This window comes from Nyctibius grandis, chromosome 7 (genome assembly GCF_013368605.1).
Source record: "Nyctibius grandis isolate bNycGra1 chromosome 7, bNycGra1.pri, whole genome shotgun sequence".
NCBI classification, from domain to species: Eukaryota; Metazoa; Chordata; class Aves; order Nyctibiiformes; family Nyctibiidae; genus Nyctibius; species Nyctibius grandis.
The window spans coordinates 1278317-1298171 of NC_090664.1; the positions used below are offsets into that span (position 1 = coordinate 1278317).

A 19855-nucleotide genomic window follows, 5' to 3' on the forward strand; every position below is an offset into this window, starting at 1 on the left:
AAACAAAGGCAGGCAACTGCCCAGCTGACTGTATCTTAAGGCTGATCAGAATCTAAGCTTGTGAGGGTGGAGGTTTTCCCTGGGACAGGGAAGTGCAGTCAGTGCAAGGCTGACTCAGGCTAAGAGACCAAATGCTTACAAGTCTACATGGGCAATAAAACCTGGGGAAAAAAAAAGCAGTGAGGAACTCCCATATGCAGATATGAGTAAGGCAAGACAGCTTACTTTCTGCATTCATTGTACGATAAAAATCCTTTCTTTAAAAAAATGTAAAATTAAGTCAACTTCTATTTAGTTTTGAATGAGCTACGAGAAATTGAGCGGGGTGTTTACTCAGTGCAGGGAGGCAGGAGTGCACCTAGGAACTGTTAACATGTATATTCACTTTTTTGTGGATATAGCAAAGGTTTGTAACAGAAGCAAACCCGCAAGGCTCTGAAGGCTAACCACCTGGGCCCTACCCAAGGTGACGGGAAGCAGCAGAATGAGGACAACTCCATCGCCTCCTTCCCTGTGCATATGCCTGGGAGGGCCTGGCTGCTGTTGCCACAGCATCTCTGGGTTGTACACGGGGACGGTTAATCCTGGAGGAGCTGCCCCTCCCAGCGGCCACAGCAGCAGTTAAGTCCGATTTCCCAGGCCCTACCCTTTTCCTCTTATGCCACCACGTTCATCAGACGACAAAGAAGACAGCTCTACCTAGTATAGTACGCTTTCAGTAGGAAGGGATCATGGGCTTTACTGTACAGCAAAACTCGTGGTCTGCTACAACATGAGACCAAACCCTTTTTCGTAATTTTAAAAGCACTTTTACCACTCCTTTTAATGGTATCATCACCTCGGGGCTTATGTAATAAGAAAATAGCAGGCTGACAGCCTTGGCTGTGTGGAACAAGCGGCAGAAGAAAGTGGGAAATGAGAACACGGGCTGAGTATCTGTTTTCGCTCTGCAGAGCAGCCAGCCTTTGCCTGTCGGAGCTGTGCCGGGCTGAGTCAGCAGGAAGCAGGCGTGATGTGGATGACAGCCCCGCAATTACAGCAACACGTGAACATGCGCTTTTTACGGCCAACAGAGACATTTCAACGTTTGCTCCAGACAAGTGACGTTTTCCTTTACCTAAAATACCGATTCTTAGGGTGGGTTGAGTACAGGACCCTTTACTCCCCCTAAGGCGTTACAAACCTGACATCTCACTGACTTTCCAGCAGCCACTACTTGTACCGGCGTGTCGCAGCTCACGGTACCGGCTGGCGAAGTTTCCCTCACGGCAGCCGAGCTCCGCTGCCGCGTCTCTCGCCGAACGGCGCCTCTCCACAGGCAGCACTCGAGCTCTCTGCCTGCCCTGGCCTCCAAACGTGTGTCCCCCCGCGCCCCCGCCGCCGGGCCCGCTCCCCTCGGTGAAAACACGCGTCTCCCGCCGGCTGTGCCGACCCTCCGTCACCCGGGAGCGGTTCTGCGAGCAGCGCAGGCCCCGCCGCCCGCCTCCCCTCAGGCAGCCGGCCCGGGGCGCCGCGGCGGGGCTCGGCGCTCCCCTCAGGCGGCAACGGCCGCGCTGCGCCTGCGCGAGGGAAGCGGGAGGGCGGGAACACCGCGCGGGGCGGGGGCGCGTGACGGCGCCGCGTTGGGAGCGCGCGCGCCGATCCCGGAAGCGCGGGGCGAGGGCCGCGGGGTGGGCAGGCAGCGAGCGGCGGCCCGGGGCCGCTCGGCGGGGAAAGGGGAGCGCGGAGCTGCGGGGATCGGCGGCGGCTGCCCGCCCCGTCCCGCGCGGTGCGGCGGCGGCGGCCATGACGAACTTCATCTCGGTGCAGCTGAAGAAGGCCTCGGAGGTGGACTTGGCCAAGCCGCTGTGCAAGTTCATTCAGCAGAGCTACCCGGGCGGCGACGCCCAGGCCGAGCACTGCCGCGCCGCCGAGGAGCTCAGCAAGCTGCGCAAGAGCGCGCTCGGCCGCCCGCTCGACAAGCACGAGAGCGCGCTCGAGACCCTCCTCAGGTAGGGGCGGGAGGGCCGGGCCGGACCAGGCCCCTCAGCGGCCCGCGCCGCCGGGCATCCCCCCCCCCCGCCATCCCTCCCCTCTCCCTCCTCTCTCCCTCCGCTTCCGGCGGGGCGGGCGCGCACCTCCCGCTCCCCAGGTGCCCTGCGCCACTGAGGGGCCCCGGCGGCAGCTCCGGGCCCAGGCCCTGGGCGCGGCGCAGCCGGAACCAGGTGCGGGCGGGCGCAGGTGTGGGCGGCCCGCGCGGGGCGGGGCGGACGGTCCGCCGGGAGGAAGCGGCCGGGGCTGCCGGGCCGGCTCCGGCGGCCTGTGTTGTGTGTGCCCGCCTCCCCGCCGCGGGCCTGTGTTGGGGACAGGCGCCCGGGTGTCTTGCAGCATCCTGGGGTCCCCCAGCCTCACCGCGCGGCTCCGGGGCTGGGCGTCGTGGGGTGTCATGTGGTGGCAGGGCAGGGCCCGGCCGGCGTAGAGAGGCCTTGTCCGATCAACTTCCCCTTCCGAGCGTTTGTAACGTGCCAGTCACGGCTGGCTCTAGGTAGGAATTACAGAGTATTTGCCAGTGTGTCTTTTGTTTCAGTGTTATGTTTTGCTGTTACAGCTGACAACAGTTTCTCTTCAGTTTTGTTTTTTTTATTGTCATGTTTTCCTTCTGTTTTCTGTGTTTAGCAGCTTCTTAATGTATTTGCAGTCACATCCTTATTTTCTGCTTAACACGCTTAGTTTGCTATGAGGAAGTTTAGTGGTGCGTCTGTTGTGCTGGAATTATCATAGGTTAGAGGAGCAGAAGATTAACCTGTGCCCCATAAACTGCATAAAGCCTGCTTCAGGACTAACTGCTCCATCATCTACAACAGCACTCGCTCTTTCCTGTCTCTCTAGAACATTTAGGGATTGCAGTATTGACTTACTGTGGTAATCCTGTTGTTGTGTTTCTCTATGTTGGAAACGTTTTGAGCCTCATCTGCTCACTGAGGTCATTGTGATTCATTTGCTAGTTTAATACTAAGTACACCCTTCTGTTTGCAAAGCTGGGATGAAAGATTTGCAGTACCAGAATCTGAGTTTTTACATAGTGGCAGCAACTTTATTGTTTTTTTTAAAGAAGGAAAAATGATAGGGGAATTTTCTACTGTAGGGAGAAATGATACTTGCAGACATGACACATTTTTGTAGTATCATGAACAAGTAGAAATACATTTGATGTTCACTAGAATATCTTATTTATGAACTTAAAGAAAATGAAGAGGAAAAGAAAAAAGTGACTTATTAAAAAGAAGGCAAGATTTGTAAAATGAGTTACTGATGTTTTTTGAGCTTATCAGCCCTTCACGGGGTGTTTGGGCTATAAAAGCTATGAGTGTACTGATCAAGTTTTACAGTATCTTTGCAGTTTCCTGTTTATGACTGGGTATGCTGTTGAAGGTACTACTGTGTGTGCCTTTTGAAGGTCAGGGAAGTAATGAGCAGCTATGAACTGAAAGAGGGACCCTGCTAGCCAGATTGAAAGGCATATTATTATCTTCCCTTGAACGCTGGAACTGATCTTCCTTTTGTGATGGTGCCAATCAGGTTTGTGATTAGTTTCTATCTGAAATCCCTGTTCGGCCCAGCCACATCATATGACTTCACCCTATCTAACAGCTGTACACTGCCAAGAGGAGAAAGCTGTCTCTTCAGTTCTGGTGCTTCTCTTGCGCCATTTCTGGAAGGCTAAAGGTGTACGTGGCTTTCTGACAGGTGAGCAACTTGAATGAGTTCAGTGGAAGGTCAGATGAACATCAGAGCTGGCACAGAAGAGGATAGAAGTAGTGTTGCTGAAAGCCAAGGGCCTGAGCGGGACCTCCCTCTTTTAGTGCCAGTAGGTCATTAAATTAATTCAAGCCATCGTATGTAACTTCACCTCAGGTTTTTCTCTCTGAATAATGAAGGGAAACCACTTGCAATTGCATAATTACCAGTTTTCCTTTGCAGTCAGTTCCATATGTAGCCATCTGTTCTCTCTGCTGTTGGTCAGTGATCAGCAGATGACTTCAGTTGGCCCGGGTGCTGCTGCAGTAGTGGGGAGGTGTTGAATGTGGCTCTCCATCGGTGCCACCTTATGTGTGAACAAGAAGTTCCAGCCACACAGAAGCTCCTATCATAAAACACCTGCATTTTAAATTGTATTGTTGTGCTCCGTCTTTTGTTTAACAACTTCAGCAAGATTTTCCTTAAAGTTGATGTTTATAACTGGTTTGTTAGTGAAGTACGGTTGGAAGCGCTAATTACAGCGTGGATACCCTTTGCATACATTTACTACTTTGCGGCTTTTTGTAGGCCATAATACCCAGTAGAGCACTGCAGACCATTTAACTGTTAAGAAATGAGGGCTTAATCATCTGCTAATTAATCTAGGATTTGCCCACGGTTTTGTAATCTTCAGAAACATTGTTTTGCTGAGCAGTTGCTGCACAATTTTTTTCTTTTATGGAAAAAAATGAACTCAGTTGCAGCCCCATTTCCTAGGCAAACATGACCAGTAAAGCTTTGAAGGTACATGGTGTGCTGTTGTTCGACTGATGAACCCAAGTGCTTCTCTTGGAGAAGTATCTGAGGTACCCAGTGAAAAGGGGCGCGGTGTAACTGAGAACGACCTCAGCCTGCTTCTGAGCTTTCTTTGTTTTGTGAGAATCTGAGTGCTCTGAAGGTGACGTAGGTGAGCTTGGTACAGATGTTTCCCCTTAAATTCTGTCATAGCAGATTTGATTTAGTGGTTTGGGTTTTTCTTTTCTTTCTTTTTTTTTTTTTTCCGTCTGAGTATAATTATAACTTCAAGGAGTTCCTTGTTTCCTCTCAATATTAAAGATAGCCTGGACTTAATTTCCATTTTCTGGAGGGGTGGGGTGGTGGTGCAAATTTAATTAGTTTAATTTTGCTAACAACTCTTGCAGTTCTTTTAAAAAAAAGCAAAATGGAGGGGGGGAAAGGGGAGGTGCATGGTTTTATTTTGAATGGTCAAATTCTCTGGGGGCTGAAAGTTGCAGTCCTGGTTTCCAGCTGTGAGTTCAGGACTCCAGTTCTTACCTAGAAGAGCGAAGGCAGATCTTGGTCTCTTTTATGTGCTTTTGAAGGAGATTTTTCTTTATGATTATTTGAAGGAGGAACAGGATTTGAGGATCTTAATGCAATGCATATATTTTAATTAAATTCTAATTTAAACCTTGACTTCCAACTCATTTGACAGCTGTAACTCATTTTTACTAGCATCTAGGAGCGTGTAATGCTTGTTTTGGTGAAAGATTGCTGTACTTCAAGAACTAGATCTGTGTTGCTGACATTTGCCCTCCCTTTCATTACTGTAATTAGAACTCAGGCAGTTGATATGTTTGCATGATTTTCTGTAGTTCATCGCTCTGGCACAGCCAAACACACCACACACACGCAACGCTCATCTGTGTTGCGTGGCAACTTCTGTTCTTCGTGTCTTGATAGTTGGATCACTGTAAATTTTGTTTTAAATAACACCCTTATGATTACCCTCATCCTTCAGTGTGTAACTGACTTGTACATCAGATGTGGCCATTCCTTCCATATTTAGTTTCTGCCTTTGTACTGCTAGTTTCACGCTGTTCTGTGGTTAACATCTCCATTTACTGTTTTATTTATATATGTTTAGTTTATATATACCTTTATATTAATATCTGTTTAGCTACTTCTAAAAAACCTAAATGATTTTACATGGTTTGGGTTGTTTTTTTTGGTCTGGAGAGTTTTAAAGAGGTCTTAAATCTTGAGTAGAATTTCAAGTTCTTTACTAAAAGTGAATGATACTACACGCTTAAAATAGTAAAGGAAGTAGTAACAGAAGTTCTGAGCTTGTTTAAAACTAACCAAACTGTGCTGTCGGTATTCATTGATGTTAAATGCAGCAGTGTGCATATCTGGGAGGAACATACACCTCCTTGGCTTATTTTCTTTTTTCTTTGGGGTTCTGTTGACATACAAAGAATAGTCTGTTTGCAAACAGCCAGCGCTGGACTTCACAAGGCCATTTAACAAGCTGTGCTTCTTGACTGCCCTCATGGCAGATGAGGACAGGGTAATCGTGGAATGTGGGAAGACAACTCGGCTTTATTGGTGGCTTTCGGTTAACGGATTAAATTGAGGCAGGAGGAGGCAGCGTGGAAGTATTCACGTAGTTTCTTTGTGATACTACGTGAAAACAACTCTGTTGAGAGCAGCCTACGGCAGTGAAGGAAGTATATTTAAATATATCAGTTGAAGTGATCTTCAGTGCTAGTGTTGAACCATTTTTGTACTGCTTGTGTTAACCTGTATCAGTGAAACCGATTAGGAAGTGGGGAAAAAAAAAAAGTGTGATGGTGTGATAAATCAGACCAAACCTAAATGGATGAGAGAGCATCAACATGCAAAGCTGCGTTTCTCTAACTACAAAAGGGATGCTTGTTGTATGTGATTTTTATAGAACAAGCCGTGGATGTAAGGTCACTTAAATATAATTTAGTTACAATTTTTTTAAACTATTGCTTTGTTTCAAGTGGTATGTGCTTTCAAGGTGTGACCATCTAATGAAAGATGAAGAAAACGGACAAATGAAAATCTTTTACAAAAAATAAATATACTTTCTTTTAAAGCCAGTACCTTTCATGTGCCAGCTTCATAAACGTTGGAAGAAATTAATTACTGTACTATCACATAGCTTAAAATGATCAGACTCTTGTTATTGCCAATATTTTAGTTCTTTCTGAAAAACACCTTTGATCTGTAAAGTTAAGTCTCTCAGTGGAGGTGTATTTGAAATCTGACTTTGTAATGGCTGCTCTTGTACTAGCAACCTTAATGCTGAAGTATGGCAAGGTAGAATACAGCTTCATAGATTTGCATAGACAGTGAGAAAAATTACCATTAGCTTTAGAACTCACATTAAGATTTGGTTTTTGTGTATGTGTGTTTTTCTTTTTTTAGCTGTGCCTTTCACATACTTGGTAAGTTGTTAAAAGTAAAAATTAATCTTGATTCAACTGCTGTCACAGTAAACATCTGCAGACTTTTTTTTTTTTTTTCCTTAGGAGCAATTTCTTTCAACTCGGTTATTAGTGGAAGTCCTGCTGGGTTACTGTTGCACATTATTATAGCTTTTTATACAGCTTAGTATATTGTGTCTTAAATTGCACTGGTTCAGTTGAAGTCAGAAACCTGTAGTATTATATACGTTGGCAGATACAATTCACTGAAGAGTATGCTAACACTAACATTTTATTGTTGTATATGACTTTTAAAAATGCTTCTTGAATTTTTAAACAAACATAGACATTGTACATCTGCTTTATGTCTAGATCAATAGTGATTAATATTTAATAATGTAATGTAAGAAAACAGGAACAATGTTAACCTTATTTCAGACTGTGAAACTCATTACTACAAGGTGTTTTGTATATCGGGAATATAAATTGTTAAAAAAAAAGAATTTGACCAGTATAATGTTGGGTGTATGCCCATGTGGCAAGTGCTACAGGAAGAGTATAGGAAACAGGCTTCACATGTTAAGTGTTCTCAGCAGTTGGCAGTTTAAAGGTTTTCTGTTCTGCATCCAGCCTGTCATGTTTAACAAGTGGTGCAGGTGCAGGGTCCAACTCAGGAAGACTTTGAATTACTAACTGTTACCTGGATAGATTATGTGAGGGACTGTGCTACACTTGCTATATTATCTTCCTGGCATTCTTTCCTAAACATCTTCCACTGCGAGTAGACAAAATATTGGCACAGAGAAACTTTTGGTTTTAATTCACTGTGACTGCTACAGTATACTCTAATGAAAACTAAGCTTACAACTAAAGAATTTTATCAAGGATTAGGCTTTCCAGTTGATACTGTGCAAGGCAAATGGCATCTATTTCAAAGAAGTTTAAGTTTAAACAGATGAGTCAGAAATTATAGGCAAGTGGGATGTAATGTTCAGATCAAGAGAGTGCAGCGTAGCTCGTTAATATGATGTTAAATGCTTCATTTACTTCTGCAGCATGACTTAATGTCTAATGTGCTCTTTGTCTTCCTGTATGTGTACAGGGACTCCTTTGCCTGACATTCTTTTCTAATCCACCCTCCATCAAGTGGGTCAGCTTCATCTGTGATACTCTTCTCCTTCTGACTGAGACAGGGTTTCCACACTATCTCTGGACGACTACCTCCAGTTGAACTTGTTCCTCTACTGAAAAAATCCCTTTAGGCAGAATTTCTGTCTCCTGCAAATCCTCCATAGTTATGAACGAGCTTCACAACTTATTTGTGTGGGGGATTTTTGCACCCTTTTTCTAATGTGCCGATGTAAGAAACAAAACTCTTAATTCAATTTATCTAATAGCTGTTTATTCTTTTTTTTTATGTAGATACTATGATCAGCTGTGTTCAATTGAACCAAAGTTTCCATTCTCTGAAAATCAGGTAAGAAGACTTAGCAAACCATTACACTGAATCATGGCACCTAAGATGTATGACTTCTAAGCCTGTACCTAATCCACTAAACAGTACTGCTCTCAGGCAAGGCATTTAATTTCCTTGAGCCTTATTTTCCTGATCTCTGTTTATTTTCTAGTCGGTGCTCACATATAGCCTATACTGAAACTTCACCTCTCGTGGCCATAACTGCCTTCATTTTACACATTCAGAAATGTTTTGACTTTGACTAGTGGTCACTGTGGTCTAGGTCAGAAAGAGTTGTGCTGTGCTGATTTCCACTCGCTTTTTTCCAAGAAGTCTGTTTCATGCTATGTTATAAAGGCTTTTAAAAGCATAATTTCTGTGGGAAAACCTTTAGTAATGGATGGAATATGATCTTTGGTTTTTAAATATAGCAGATGTTTCATTCACAACAGCTAACAGAATTAGCCTACTTTAGAGCTTACCACTTTATTCCTACTTCTGCATCTACAAACTTCATAATTTTTGTATAGATATGGTGTTCATTAAGTTTTTTTTTCTACCATATTTCTTTAGAATTCTGACTCTATGGAGAAATTCAGCTTATTGAAGTCTTACTCAGGTGGAGACTGGAATAGATCTTTAGGCTTCTGTATTTTGGTGGAAAAAGATGTAGGTTTTCTTTGGATGTGTTTACAAATAGGACAGAATTTCCATTTCTTTCCTGATCAAATCATATTTAAATGGTAATGTAATGATTAAAAGAAAATACTTATTTCAGACTTACAAGTTACAAGTAAGGGAATAGTTTTAACACAGTTCAAACTGATTTGAGTTTTGCATGTAGCTGCATTCACTTGTAGCCAGGAACTACACTTTGGTTTTTAGTGTGCAAATGTTTTGATATAGTGATCTGCAAACCCTGAGACATGGAAAACTGGAAAACTTTAAGAGCAAGTTCTGCAGATCTGTAAACTGTTCCATCAAAGGGAAGAAGCAGTGGAATCAGCAGTAAACAGCTGGGGACCAGAACTGCATGAGCTAGTATTGCTGCGAGAGGAAAATACATTATCAAACAGTACTGTACTCTTTCTGAAGTTATTGTCCCCAACAACTTTAAAACGAGGAATTTTGCTCTCTTTTCTGGTCTGATACCAGTTGCCTACAGCTAGTTTGATCAGCTGAATAAGGAATCAAATTGTGGAACTTCAGAGCAGATTCTATGAAGTATTTGCATTGTCTATGAAGTACATGCTGGAAGTGTAATATAAAACACACTGTTTTTACCTGCTCTCTCTTTCCTGAGTGTATTTCCTGATAATGCTGCTATTGAATTAACTCATAAAAATGAGTGATTTTTGGTATTGCAAAACAGTTCCAAATACGCTAGTAATTTAAACAGTGGAAACTGTCTGGTTGGGTGGATTCCTTTAACTGTGACTGTACCAAACTGTCAGATTTCTTGGGAGGGGAATATCTTGTTTTGGAAATAAATTTATCTATCACTCAGAATACGAGCAGAGTTGAAAGATTATTTTGAGAATTTCTGTCTTGTCTGCTTGAAATGTTTTGAGCAAACTAACAGGAAGGAAAAAAGGTAGAATAAATTTTTTTTAAATAACTCGATGATTTCCTGAAACTTCCAGGATGTTCATAATGTTACATGTAGATTAAATGTTTTATGCAATTAGAATATAAAAGGATAAATATGTGAATTTGGGATGTTTTCTGAAGATTTCATATGTAATTTAGAGATAAAGATCTTTCTTTTTCACAACTTCCAGGTCTGTGTAACATTTACATGGAAAGATGCTTTTGATAAAGGATCACTTTTTGGAGGATCTGCCAAATTGGGTATGTGAATGTACCAAAAGTGCAACTATTGATCATGAATTTTGAGAATGTTTTTATATAGCTGAATTGGTAGTAGTCTTTCTAGTATTCTCAATGTAGCTTTCAAATGAGTTCAACTATATTGGTAACAGATGAATCACTTCAACATTGGTAATGAATAAATGTGCACCATGCAAAGAATTTCTCTAAAATTGAGATTTAAAATTAGTTTTCCAGAGGCACAAACAGATGTGCAGTCTGATAATAGTTGTGCTGTCTGCTCCTCAGACCTTTTCTGGGAGCAAGCCCAACTGACATTAATCAAAATTGTTCAAGTTAACATTAAGTTTCAGTAGTAGGTTTTTGGTAAGCCAGCTCTTACTGTTCTAAATGAATAACATCCTCTTGGGATGTGCTTGTGAGTGAGTCCCCTCCAGAAGGGGATTGATGGCCGCTGGCTTCAGTAACCTAGTCTGATGTCACATTTTGTTCAAGAGGATAGAAGGATCTGCCCATGCTGTGAAATGATTCTCCTATCACTTCTTTTTAAAATATTTTCATACAGATTTGAACACTTGGAAATAAAAAAAATTGTGTTTGTTTCCTGCAGACATAAGGAGTTTGAGTCTATGATTTGTTGTAGTCATAAAGGGACAATTCTGCATTGCAAATTCAGGATCATTAAATGGATTCAGAACACTTGCCAGTAGAGAAACTAAGACTCAATTCTTTTGAGTTAAGCGAGGAGCTATTGTTTTTGTGTCCTTCATATAGTTCTCTGTTAGCAACTACTGAAAGTCTTTGCAGTTTTCCATGTTCTGAATACACCTGCTAAAGTTGTGCTTGTGTGAACTATATGTGTAACAATACACCGCGTTCCTATGCGTAAGCAGGTGTTGCACACCTTTCCTTGCCTTATTTTCTGACTGTTCTTAGAAGTCCTTTGGGATAATTGGAGACCTTCCTGAAGATGCTGTGTTTTTTTTGCTCAGAATTTGGTTGGTTCTGTTTTCTTTGGTTCATGATGATTGAACCTGTTTCATAGTAAAGTTCAAAATATTTGATTATGACTTAAGCATAGTCTGTAAATTGTCAGAGATTTATAATAATTGTGAGAAAAAGAATCAGTAATCATAGTGGTGATGATTACCCTGAGAATCTGAATAAATGTGATGTTTCAGCAGCTTGAGAAAGCTTGCCTGTCTGCAGGTTAATTATATACTAGTCTAAATGATCTGTGAGGCAGATGGCTAGAGATTTATGCAACAGTCCATGTGAAATATCAAAGAAATTCTTAACTGAGATGTGAGTGATGCTCAGTTAACAAGCAATGGAATAAATTTTATTTTGAAACTTCAAAGCAGATCTTAGTGGAAAGAAATTAACAAAAGGAGTCGTTTAATATATATTTTTACAGTGCTGTGTTGCAGATTATCCAGATGCTGCTCTCCAGATTAACTATAGCATGTGTGTATCTCTATTTCAGATCAGAATTAGCAGTGGGTTTTCTCAGTGTAAAGCAAAGTTTCAGTTACTGAGGGAGCAAAATTTCTGTTGACTTCTAAAGAGGAGGTGATCCTGTCTCCAGATAGAAATTCAATGTAAAACTCCTTTGACTTCCATGGGGCCAAAATGCAGGGATGTAACTTGAGAGTTCTGGTTCTCACTGTGGTGACGAACTGTTTTCTTCCCATCTTGCCCTGAATCCCACGTCTATATCACAGGGGTAGCTGACAGATAGTGTGGCTGCTTGAAAAGTGACCCAGTTCACAGCACGGCATGTAATCTGAAATATGTTGGCTTAACTAATAGGTAGAACTATAAACAGATGAGTCTGAGGAAGAGCTATATTGCTAAGCAGCTGTTGTCACTGTAGTAAATCCACACTTGAGATGCAGTCCAGAGTATAAAGTAATTCTGCATGTAAAGTAATTTTGCCCTTCAGAAACTTTAAAGCCATATTTTCTTTCCTTCCTGTGTTTGTTTCAGTCTGTTGAATGATGTGTAAGTTGTATAAGATGTTCTTTTTAGAAAAATTCTGGAAAATAAACTACAGAAGAGAGATGATCTAGATAAATGACTATTATCTTGATGAAATACAGTGACTGTCACTTTTCACTCAGGGAAGCAAAAATGGAAAAAATGGCATGTCACGTTTGTGTCTGCTTCTCTGAAAATTTAGTGCAGGTCAGGAAGTGCTAACATTGAAACTTCAGAGATATCTTGGGTAAATATGTAGCTGTATAAGGAGGCTGGATGTTAGTGAAACGAAACAAATGTGCCTCTTTAGTACCTTCATGGTTTGAGGATAACTTAGAAGTTGTATCTGGGATTGTGAAGTTGAAAATTCGCTAGTTGAGTTTTCTGTATTCTCCAAGAGCAGTGTCTAGACACTTTTTAACAGTAGTAGGAAACTAATATCGGCTGTCTTTAGATTTCCCAGCACTTGCATGTGGCCAATAACCTTTTGAAAGCAATTAATAGATTCAAAATGGTTCCTGTTTGGGTATTACTGTTTCTAAAAGTGTGGGCTCCATCCTCTGGGGCTGGTAAGTACTACAGGAGTTGAGTCTGGAGAGGCCCACACTGCTGTCTAGTGAGCACAAGTTTTAATTAAGTAAATCCTTAGCTATTTTGGTACGTGGATAACCAAGATATTTGTCAGTATTTTCAGTCTGAAACAATAGCTTTGAGAGGTGAAAAATTCCCTGCATTTCAATAGGTAGTAAGATAGAGGATGGCTTCAGTGAGAGAAAGGTAGTTAATCTTGCATCCAAGGTACCGTAAGAGCATGTAATTGGGCAGTTATTGCAAAATTATTAATGCACAGATGTTCATATTTCAGATTATCCTTCAGTAATGCGTGTGTTTATCTTCAGGAGCCAAAAAGCTGTGCTCTACTTAGAAAGACTTTGAAATTATTTTGTGTATTGTGTAGATTTTCATGCTACTGCTTTTATACTTTATGCCACTCTCTGTAGTTCCTCATGTTGAAACGTTTGTGGAAGTACTAAATTAGACTATGTGAAGCCTTCAGAATGAAGATGACTTTGACTTTTAAAAGTTCAGCATGATTGTGTTGGTTTTTTTGGCTTGAAACTGTTGGTATCTTTAAATACATGTATTAGCAGCGTTGGCCTCATCTGTAGGATGCTAGAGTACTGAAGTTTATTTTCTTAACAGTATGGCTAACTGTCTGTTTTGATTGCAGCTTTGGCAAGTTTGGGGTATGAGAAGACCTGTGTTTTGTTCAACTGTGGAGCATTGGCAAGCCAGATTGCAGCAGAACAGAATCTAGATAACGATGAAGGACTGAAGGCTGCAGCTAAGCATTATCAGGTACAGAGGCTCCCTGCTTATGCTTAGGAATTCAGAATTATTAATCTTAGAACATCAAATCAGTATCTTTCAGTATTAAGGCTATATATATATGTACATAAATATATATACATATTTTCCCTCTCTTGATTGCAGAGGTGGGTTGGCTAAGTACCTGGTCTTGGCTCATATTTATTTACCAGCTTTGAAGGATTTAATTCCACACAGTTCCCTGTACCCTTTCCCTCAAGTGTGTTGGTAACTAGTAACCTTCAGCTTAAGATTTAATAGTTTTAGCTAGTATGAATTTTACTTTTAACAAGTAATAATCTCTTTCTTTCTTCTTTGTGGAATGCATTAAAATTTCCCTGTTCTTATGCCGTTAGGTGTAGCCAATATACCTTTACTTACAGTCTGTCTTGATAAATGTCTCGGTATAAGTGGCTTCAAGAGCAAGTCAAAAGGAATTGTTTTTAGTGGCTAAACAATAAATGGGAGACGATATACCAAAAAAGCTCAAGGGTTTTTTTTGAAATTGTTGTTTGTATGATATTTGTTAGAGAAAAAATCTGTTTGGATGCATGAATGATAATATATGATTTTGTTTTGCGTAGTTTGCAAGTGGTGCTTTCCAGCACATTAAAGACACTGTTCTGTCAGCCTTGAATCGAGAACCTACAGTGGACATCTCTCCAGACACAGTTGGAACTCTCAGTCTTATTATGTTGGCTCAAGCCCAAGAAGTCTTTTTTTTGAAAGCTACAAGAGGTATATTGTCTTTTTTGGCTTGTATATTTATGTGGTCATTAGAACTTCCACAAAAACTTACAAGTGTTTTCAGTTATTAAGAGCTTATAAAGGACCTTCCAGAAGCTTTTATTTTTGCCTTTGCTGAATCCCCGCCCACCCCTTGCAGGTCATTAAACACAAACTACAGTTAGTGCTTAAGGATTTGTCCGAGGTTCACCTGACAATGCAGTTGTCCCATTTGCCTTCCCTTTCTTTTTTTGTCTAAAACCATTAGTATTCCTCTTTACAAAGGATTTTGTTCGTTTATATTTTTTCCTTTTCCCTCTTGAGAACAAAAGACATTCTCTAAAAGAACTGAGAGTACTAGAAATGGTGCATAGGGGTTTTGCCACTGCTCCCCTCTTCCTCTGTCTGGGGAATGATTTCGTGAGAATTCAGGAAGAAATGCCTGTGCTAGGAAACAAAGGAAATTTCCCAAGAGTTTAGGGGAAACAAATTCTGTTTGTTTGCTCCTAATTTTAACAGAGGAACTCTTTGAACAAGTCTAACTTTGAGAATGCCCAGTTTATCTTGGAAAGTGAAATTCTCCAGGTAGAACAAAAAAATCATGTCCCTGTTAAAGGCTGATTGTGAAATACTGATTCAGAGGCTGCATATTTTAATACAACTATTAAAGTACATACACTTCAAAGAATTTTCCTGCGGAGCAGTACTATCTTCAATACAAGATCCCTTACTGTTTGCTATACTGCTCTTCTCTCTGTATTTACAAGAAGTTGTGCATCTAGAAATGACAGACATCTAAAAGTAGAACTAAAGACTTAGGTCCATGTGACTGTCCACTAACTGCTCTCTCTCCCCCGATTGTTTGGAATACAGTGGAGGAAGACAGGAGTTATCTTAACTGGAATGTTTCTTCTCTACACAGGGAAGATCCCTGAAAATTCTTGTAGCCTTACTGCTTTTAGGAGAATCTCAATGAGACACCACTGTCCTTCAGCCAACTGATAAATTATGTTTATGTTCTTTATCATGCTGGTAGCAGTATTTTAGTCTCTGGCTATTTGGACATTGCTTTGAAATAAATTTCTATAACAAATGCTTGAAACTTTTCTTCAGAGCAGGAGCAGACGCTTACCTCATTTTGCATGGGAAACAGATCTTTCTGTCACCTCGATTTCTTACCTAAAATGTGAAAAAGACAAAGCAAGGCTGATCTAAAACCCACGTCTGCCCAGTGAACTGAAGACTTTTGTGACTGCTCCCAAGACCACAAGTCTGCCCATGTTAGAAGGACAGTAAGGTTAATCATCATCAGACTATGGAGGCTGTAGATTTTGCCAGATGTAGATGTTCTTTTCCCTGGCAGGAAAGGCATGTTGTGAAGAATCATGTCTGACAACATGATTAACTTCAGAAACCTGTTTTTCAAGTGGAAATGCTTCAAAGTTTGATCTCTAAACTCAAATTTAGCTTCTTGCTGCATTGACTATTTACCTTACTTGCAATTTTCTGGTTGTTCTCTCATGTGAGACAGTCCATTTAGCAGGTTACCAGCTGATAATGTTATTTCTAATAGAACTGAGTTTATTCACAAGTTGAAAGAAAGCGGAGGTGTTTTGCAAAACCCAAATTGCTCGGCCAAATGTAACTCCACTGCATAACTACAGATCAGCTCTTTAATTTCTCAGCCTTTCTTAATGTTTTCTTTAAGTGTCTTTAAGTCTGTGTGTGTTTGCTGTTCCATCCCAAGGCTTGCATTGTATTTTAAAGATACGCGAGTGAAAACTAAAGCTTCTGATAGTGAAAGTTCTATTCTGAGCTGTCTGCATGGACAGATGAGTCTCCTCTTAACACTCCTTTGTTAATGGAAATGTAGCTAATATGCCAATATTTTCTTCTTTTCTTAGAGCTGAGGCTCTATGAAGGAAGGTGCAGCTATCACACACTAGGTGGGGCTGGGAGGACAGTCTATTTAGATACTCCTTGTTTTGGTTTCATTAAATATTTAGTGCACTGGACAGAAACATTGTGTCAAAGTAGTAAGTTGCTAGAACTCAAGCTGCTTTCCCTCTGTTTGTTGTCTAAATCCCGTTCCACAGTGAAAAGATCTTTCTGGCATACCTTAAATGCATTTACTCATAGAAGGTAAATATGTCATAGCTCATGCTTGAAGTGTTGTAGATGGATGTGTGAGTATGCTAGAATGAGCAGCCTGCTTGGGAATTCTTTTGATTTAATTTTGGCAATCAAGCATACTCTGCAGACCTCCTAATCTCTGCGTACCCCCCACTCATGCTATCAGTCTGGCAGTGCATGAAAATCACCTGAATCAGAGGGTACTCGTTTGTAAGGGCAGCTATTTAGAGTGGATAGCCAATGTTTGCTTTGATTGCCTGCCTTGTCTTAGAAGGCTGAATTGCTAGTGCAGGCCAGAGGTGATTATAAAAGGAGATAAAGATAGATGCAGCATGCTCCTATTTTTAACAGTTTTGGCTTCAGGAACAGGGTGAGGACGTGAGGCAGGACATACTGCTGCTGCTAGGCACATGCGGCTCTGGTATGAAGTAGTGGCTACCACTTGGAGGAACTGTGGTTATTTATGTCTAGGAATGGTGTTTCTATACTCACTGTAAGCTAACGGTGGTGTGGACTGCCATGGAAAGGAGCAGTGCCTGCTCTGCTGTTGCACTTCTGCAAATTTTTGAGAGTCCGACATGGAGTTGGTTTAGAGAACAGATCCTGCTGAAAATTAACTGGTTTTTTGCTAACTAGATTTCAGCTAAATTCTTTGACTGTGGCTGCACAAATGCGTGTGCTGGCATAAGGGAAAGGCTGGGAACAAGCTGCCAGGGTTAGAGTGGGACTGCGGCTTTTATTGGCAGGTTGCCCTTGGTCCGAGGTAAAAGCATCACTCTTAATCCTGCTTAAATGCCAGCAGCTGCCAAAAGATTTCTTGTACAACTGACTGAACCTTCAGCATCATGATTGAAGTAGAAAATCTGGAAACTGCAGCTGAATGTCAAGAGGGAAGACTGGGATCCCACGATTGAGCTGTAATGTAATGCTGTACTCTTAGAATGCAGTTGTTGCTGTTTGAAGATGAAGTAATTTACCTGTTCACTTGTAAAAACTGATGATAATCATAATTGTTCTTTGTTTTTTCTCCCCTTTCCCCCAGATAAAATGAAAGATGGTATCATAGCTAAACTAGCTAATCAAGCTGCAGATTACTATGGTGATGCTTACAAACAATGCCAATATAAAGATACTTTGCCCAAGGTTAGTAACGCTCATGGAAATAATCTGGGATCTGCTGTTATTGTGGGTCTGCTGTTATTGTGAATAGCTGTTATTGTTTACAGTGTACTTGATGAAATACACTTAAAATGTCTTCTCAAGAAAAGCTGACATATTGCTGCGTTTCAGGGAAATGAACCTGTAATCTGAAAAACAGCGGAGAACCTTAAGAGAAAAAAGTGCGATTTTTTTTTTTTTTAAAAAATAAGTGAAATCTTATTACATGAAGTGTGTTTACTTGCAATAAATTTAATTTAAAGTGAACTTGAAATGTTTATGATAGCATTTAGGGGTGCCTTCTTAGTACTTAATGCCTTACTAAATCTGTTTTTCAAACTAACACTTTCTAATGGGGTTTAATTGGCTTCTAGTCTCGATGTTCTCATGTGAAATTCGCTGTCGTGTTGACAGCATGAATACAGTGGTACTGTTCACTTAACTGTTAATGAAAAACATGACGGGAAGTCGCTGTGTGTCCTTTGTCCCCCTCCTCCTCTTCCTCCACCCCAAAAGACTCTTGATACTTGTAAATTATCTCAATTTAGTCTTGACTGTTCATTTGAGTGCTGTTGGTTTTGGAAGATGCAGAATGATTTTTTTTCACTTTATATGCTTTATAACAAGTACTTTAAAAATGAGCAGGTTTTCAATGTATCAAACGTATCAATTATGTTCAAATCATAAAATAGTAGGAAATGTTTTGTGCAGTGTTGCAAATGTAAAAGGTGGATAAGATTTACTTCTGATACTGTTGGACTCTTGAAATTTATATCTAGCTAAGTAGGAGGTTGTCTTCCATAGTGCTTTTTGTGAATGTCCCTGGGAAGCATCCCTTGTTGCTAATTTGCAGGTATTTTTAATTCATTAATAGTTTCAAAACTCTAAAGTAACTATTTCAGCTTGCAGTGGTCTCTCTTGTTACAAATAAAATGTGAGATATACTAGATTTACTAAAAACACACTAGAAAACTTACTAAAAATATTTTTACCAGTGATAAATGGAAGTGGTTGATATCTGGTCCTATAACTTAATATGCAATCTTAGTCAAATCATTGGCAAAGTATTTGCTAAAGGCACTTTTATTCCCTCTGGGCAAAAAAATTAGGTGTGTTATTCCTTCCCCCCCCCTTCCCTGGTTTCTAATGTGGAATAGAATCTTGATAATGACAGGAACTGTATGGGTAAGGGCTGCTGTACTGAAGTAAAAGTATGCATTTTTATTCTTAAGAAATAAATTACACAAATGCCTTTGTAGGCCAGTCAGTGACTTTTTATGTATATTTTTGAAAAAAAATCTTTTTAAAAGTTGAATTGATATCTTTTTTGGTTGCAGCTTGATAGAATCTTTTATAGATGCACATTTCCTCTCACACATTCTGTGGCGTTTTGCAGATTGGGCCAATTTCTCCCTTAGGTGTTATGTTTATGATTGATTTGCGAGAGGCAATGAGGTATAATAAAGCCATTGCTTTGTCTTTTGTTGTTGTGGACCTTTCTAAGCCATGGATCTGCTCCTTATTGCAGTTGCACAGTAATCTGTCAATTGATTCTTTGAAAGAACATAATAAGGTTTGCTGGTTTCATGAGTTAACACCAGCTCTGAGAACAGTTACCTGCTTAGGAGTGTGAAATAGGGGTTGAGTTGATGCATCAGACTCTGGTTGCAGGGCCTCCCAGACAGCTTTTGCTTCCAAATTTACCCTCTTTTTTTTATTTTTTTCATCTCTGGGGACAGCAAGTTTGCACAGATGTGAAGAAGCAGGTCTTTATATACTGAGGTCTTTAAAACATCACTCTGGTTTTCCAGTGCTCCTTGATTTAAGAAATAAAACAGTAAAGCCAAATCCTTGATCAAAGACCATGCCCGTACTGTGGGCTGCAGCGTAATGTTTTATTCACGTCTTGGTTGGTACTCCTGTGAAGATAAGTGCATTTACATGAAAGTCTAAAAATGACTTTTAAATTGCTTTCCATGTCAATAGTTATTGGTCCTCTTTGTTTGTTCTTTGCTTTCATAATTTTAGAGTTACTTTCTTGATAGGTCTGCTGCTGTTTTAAGTGTAATTGCTTTGTTAAATTAAAAAAAAAAGGCCTGTCTTCCCCCTCTCCTCTTCTTTTAAGAACACTTTGTCTTGGCTTTGTCTTGGGGGCATTTGGGGGTGTTCTTGCAACTATCCTTTCTAATATATGCATGCATTTCTAATGTTTGGAGTAAATGTTGTGACTTCATGGCTTGAATTTAAATTG

The 19855-nt window shown here is 40.6% G+C and overlaps 1 protein-coding gene across 3 annotated transcripts in view; it reads left to right on the plus strand.

The window, feature by feature from the left end:
* The first annotated feature begins 1660 nt into the window (after positions 1-1660).
* PDCD6IP (programmed cell death 6 interacting protein) overlaps positions 1661-19855 on the plus strand; it is a 32574-nt gene continuing 14379 nt past the window's right edge. For all 3 annotated transcript variants that reach the window (XM_068405267.1, XM_068405266.1, XM_068405268.1), the window contains exons 1-6: positions 1661-1991; positions 8376-8430; positions 10191-10260; positions 13451-13578; positions 14172-14325; positions 17489-17589. In XM_068405267.1, the coding sequence (XP_068261368.1) occupies positions 1786-1991; positions 8376-8430; positions 10191-10260; positions 13451-13578; positions 14172-14325; positions 17489-17589 (714 nt within the window). In that variant the 5' untranslated portion in view covers positions 1661-1785. The remainder of the gene's footprint in view (positions 1992-8375; positions 8431-10190; positions 10261-13450; positions 13579-14171; positions 14326-17488; positions 17590-19855) is intronic.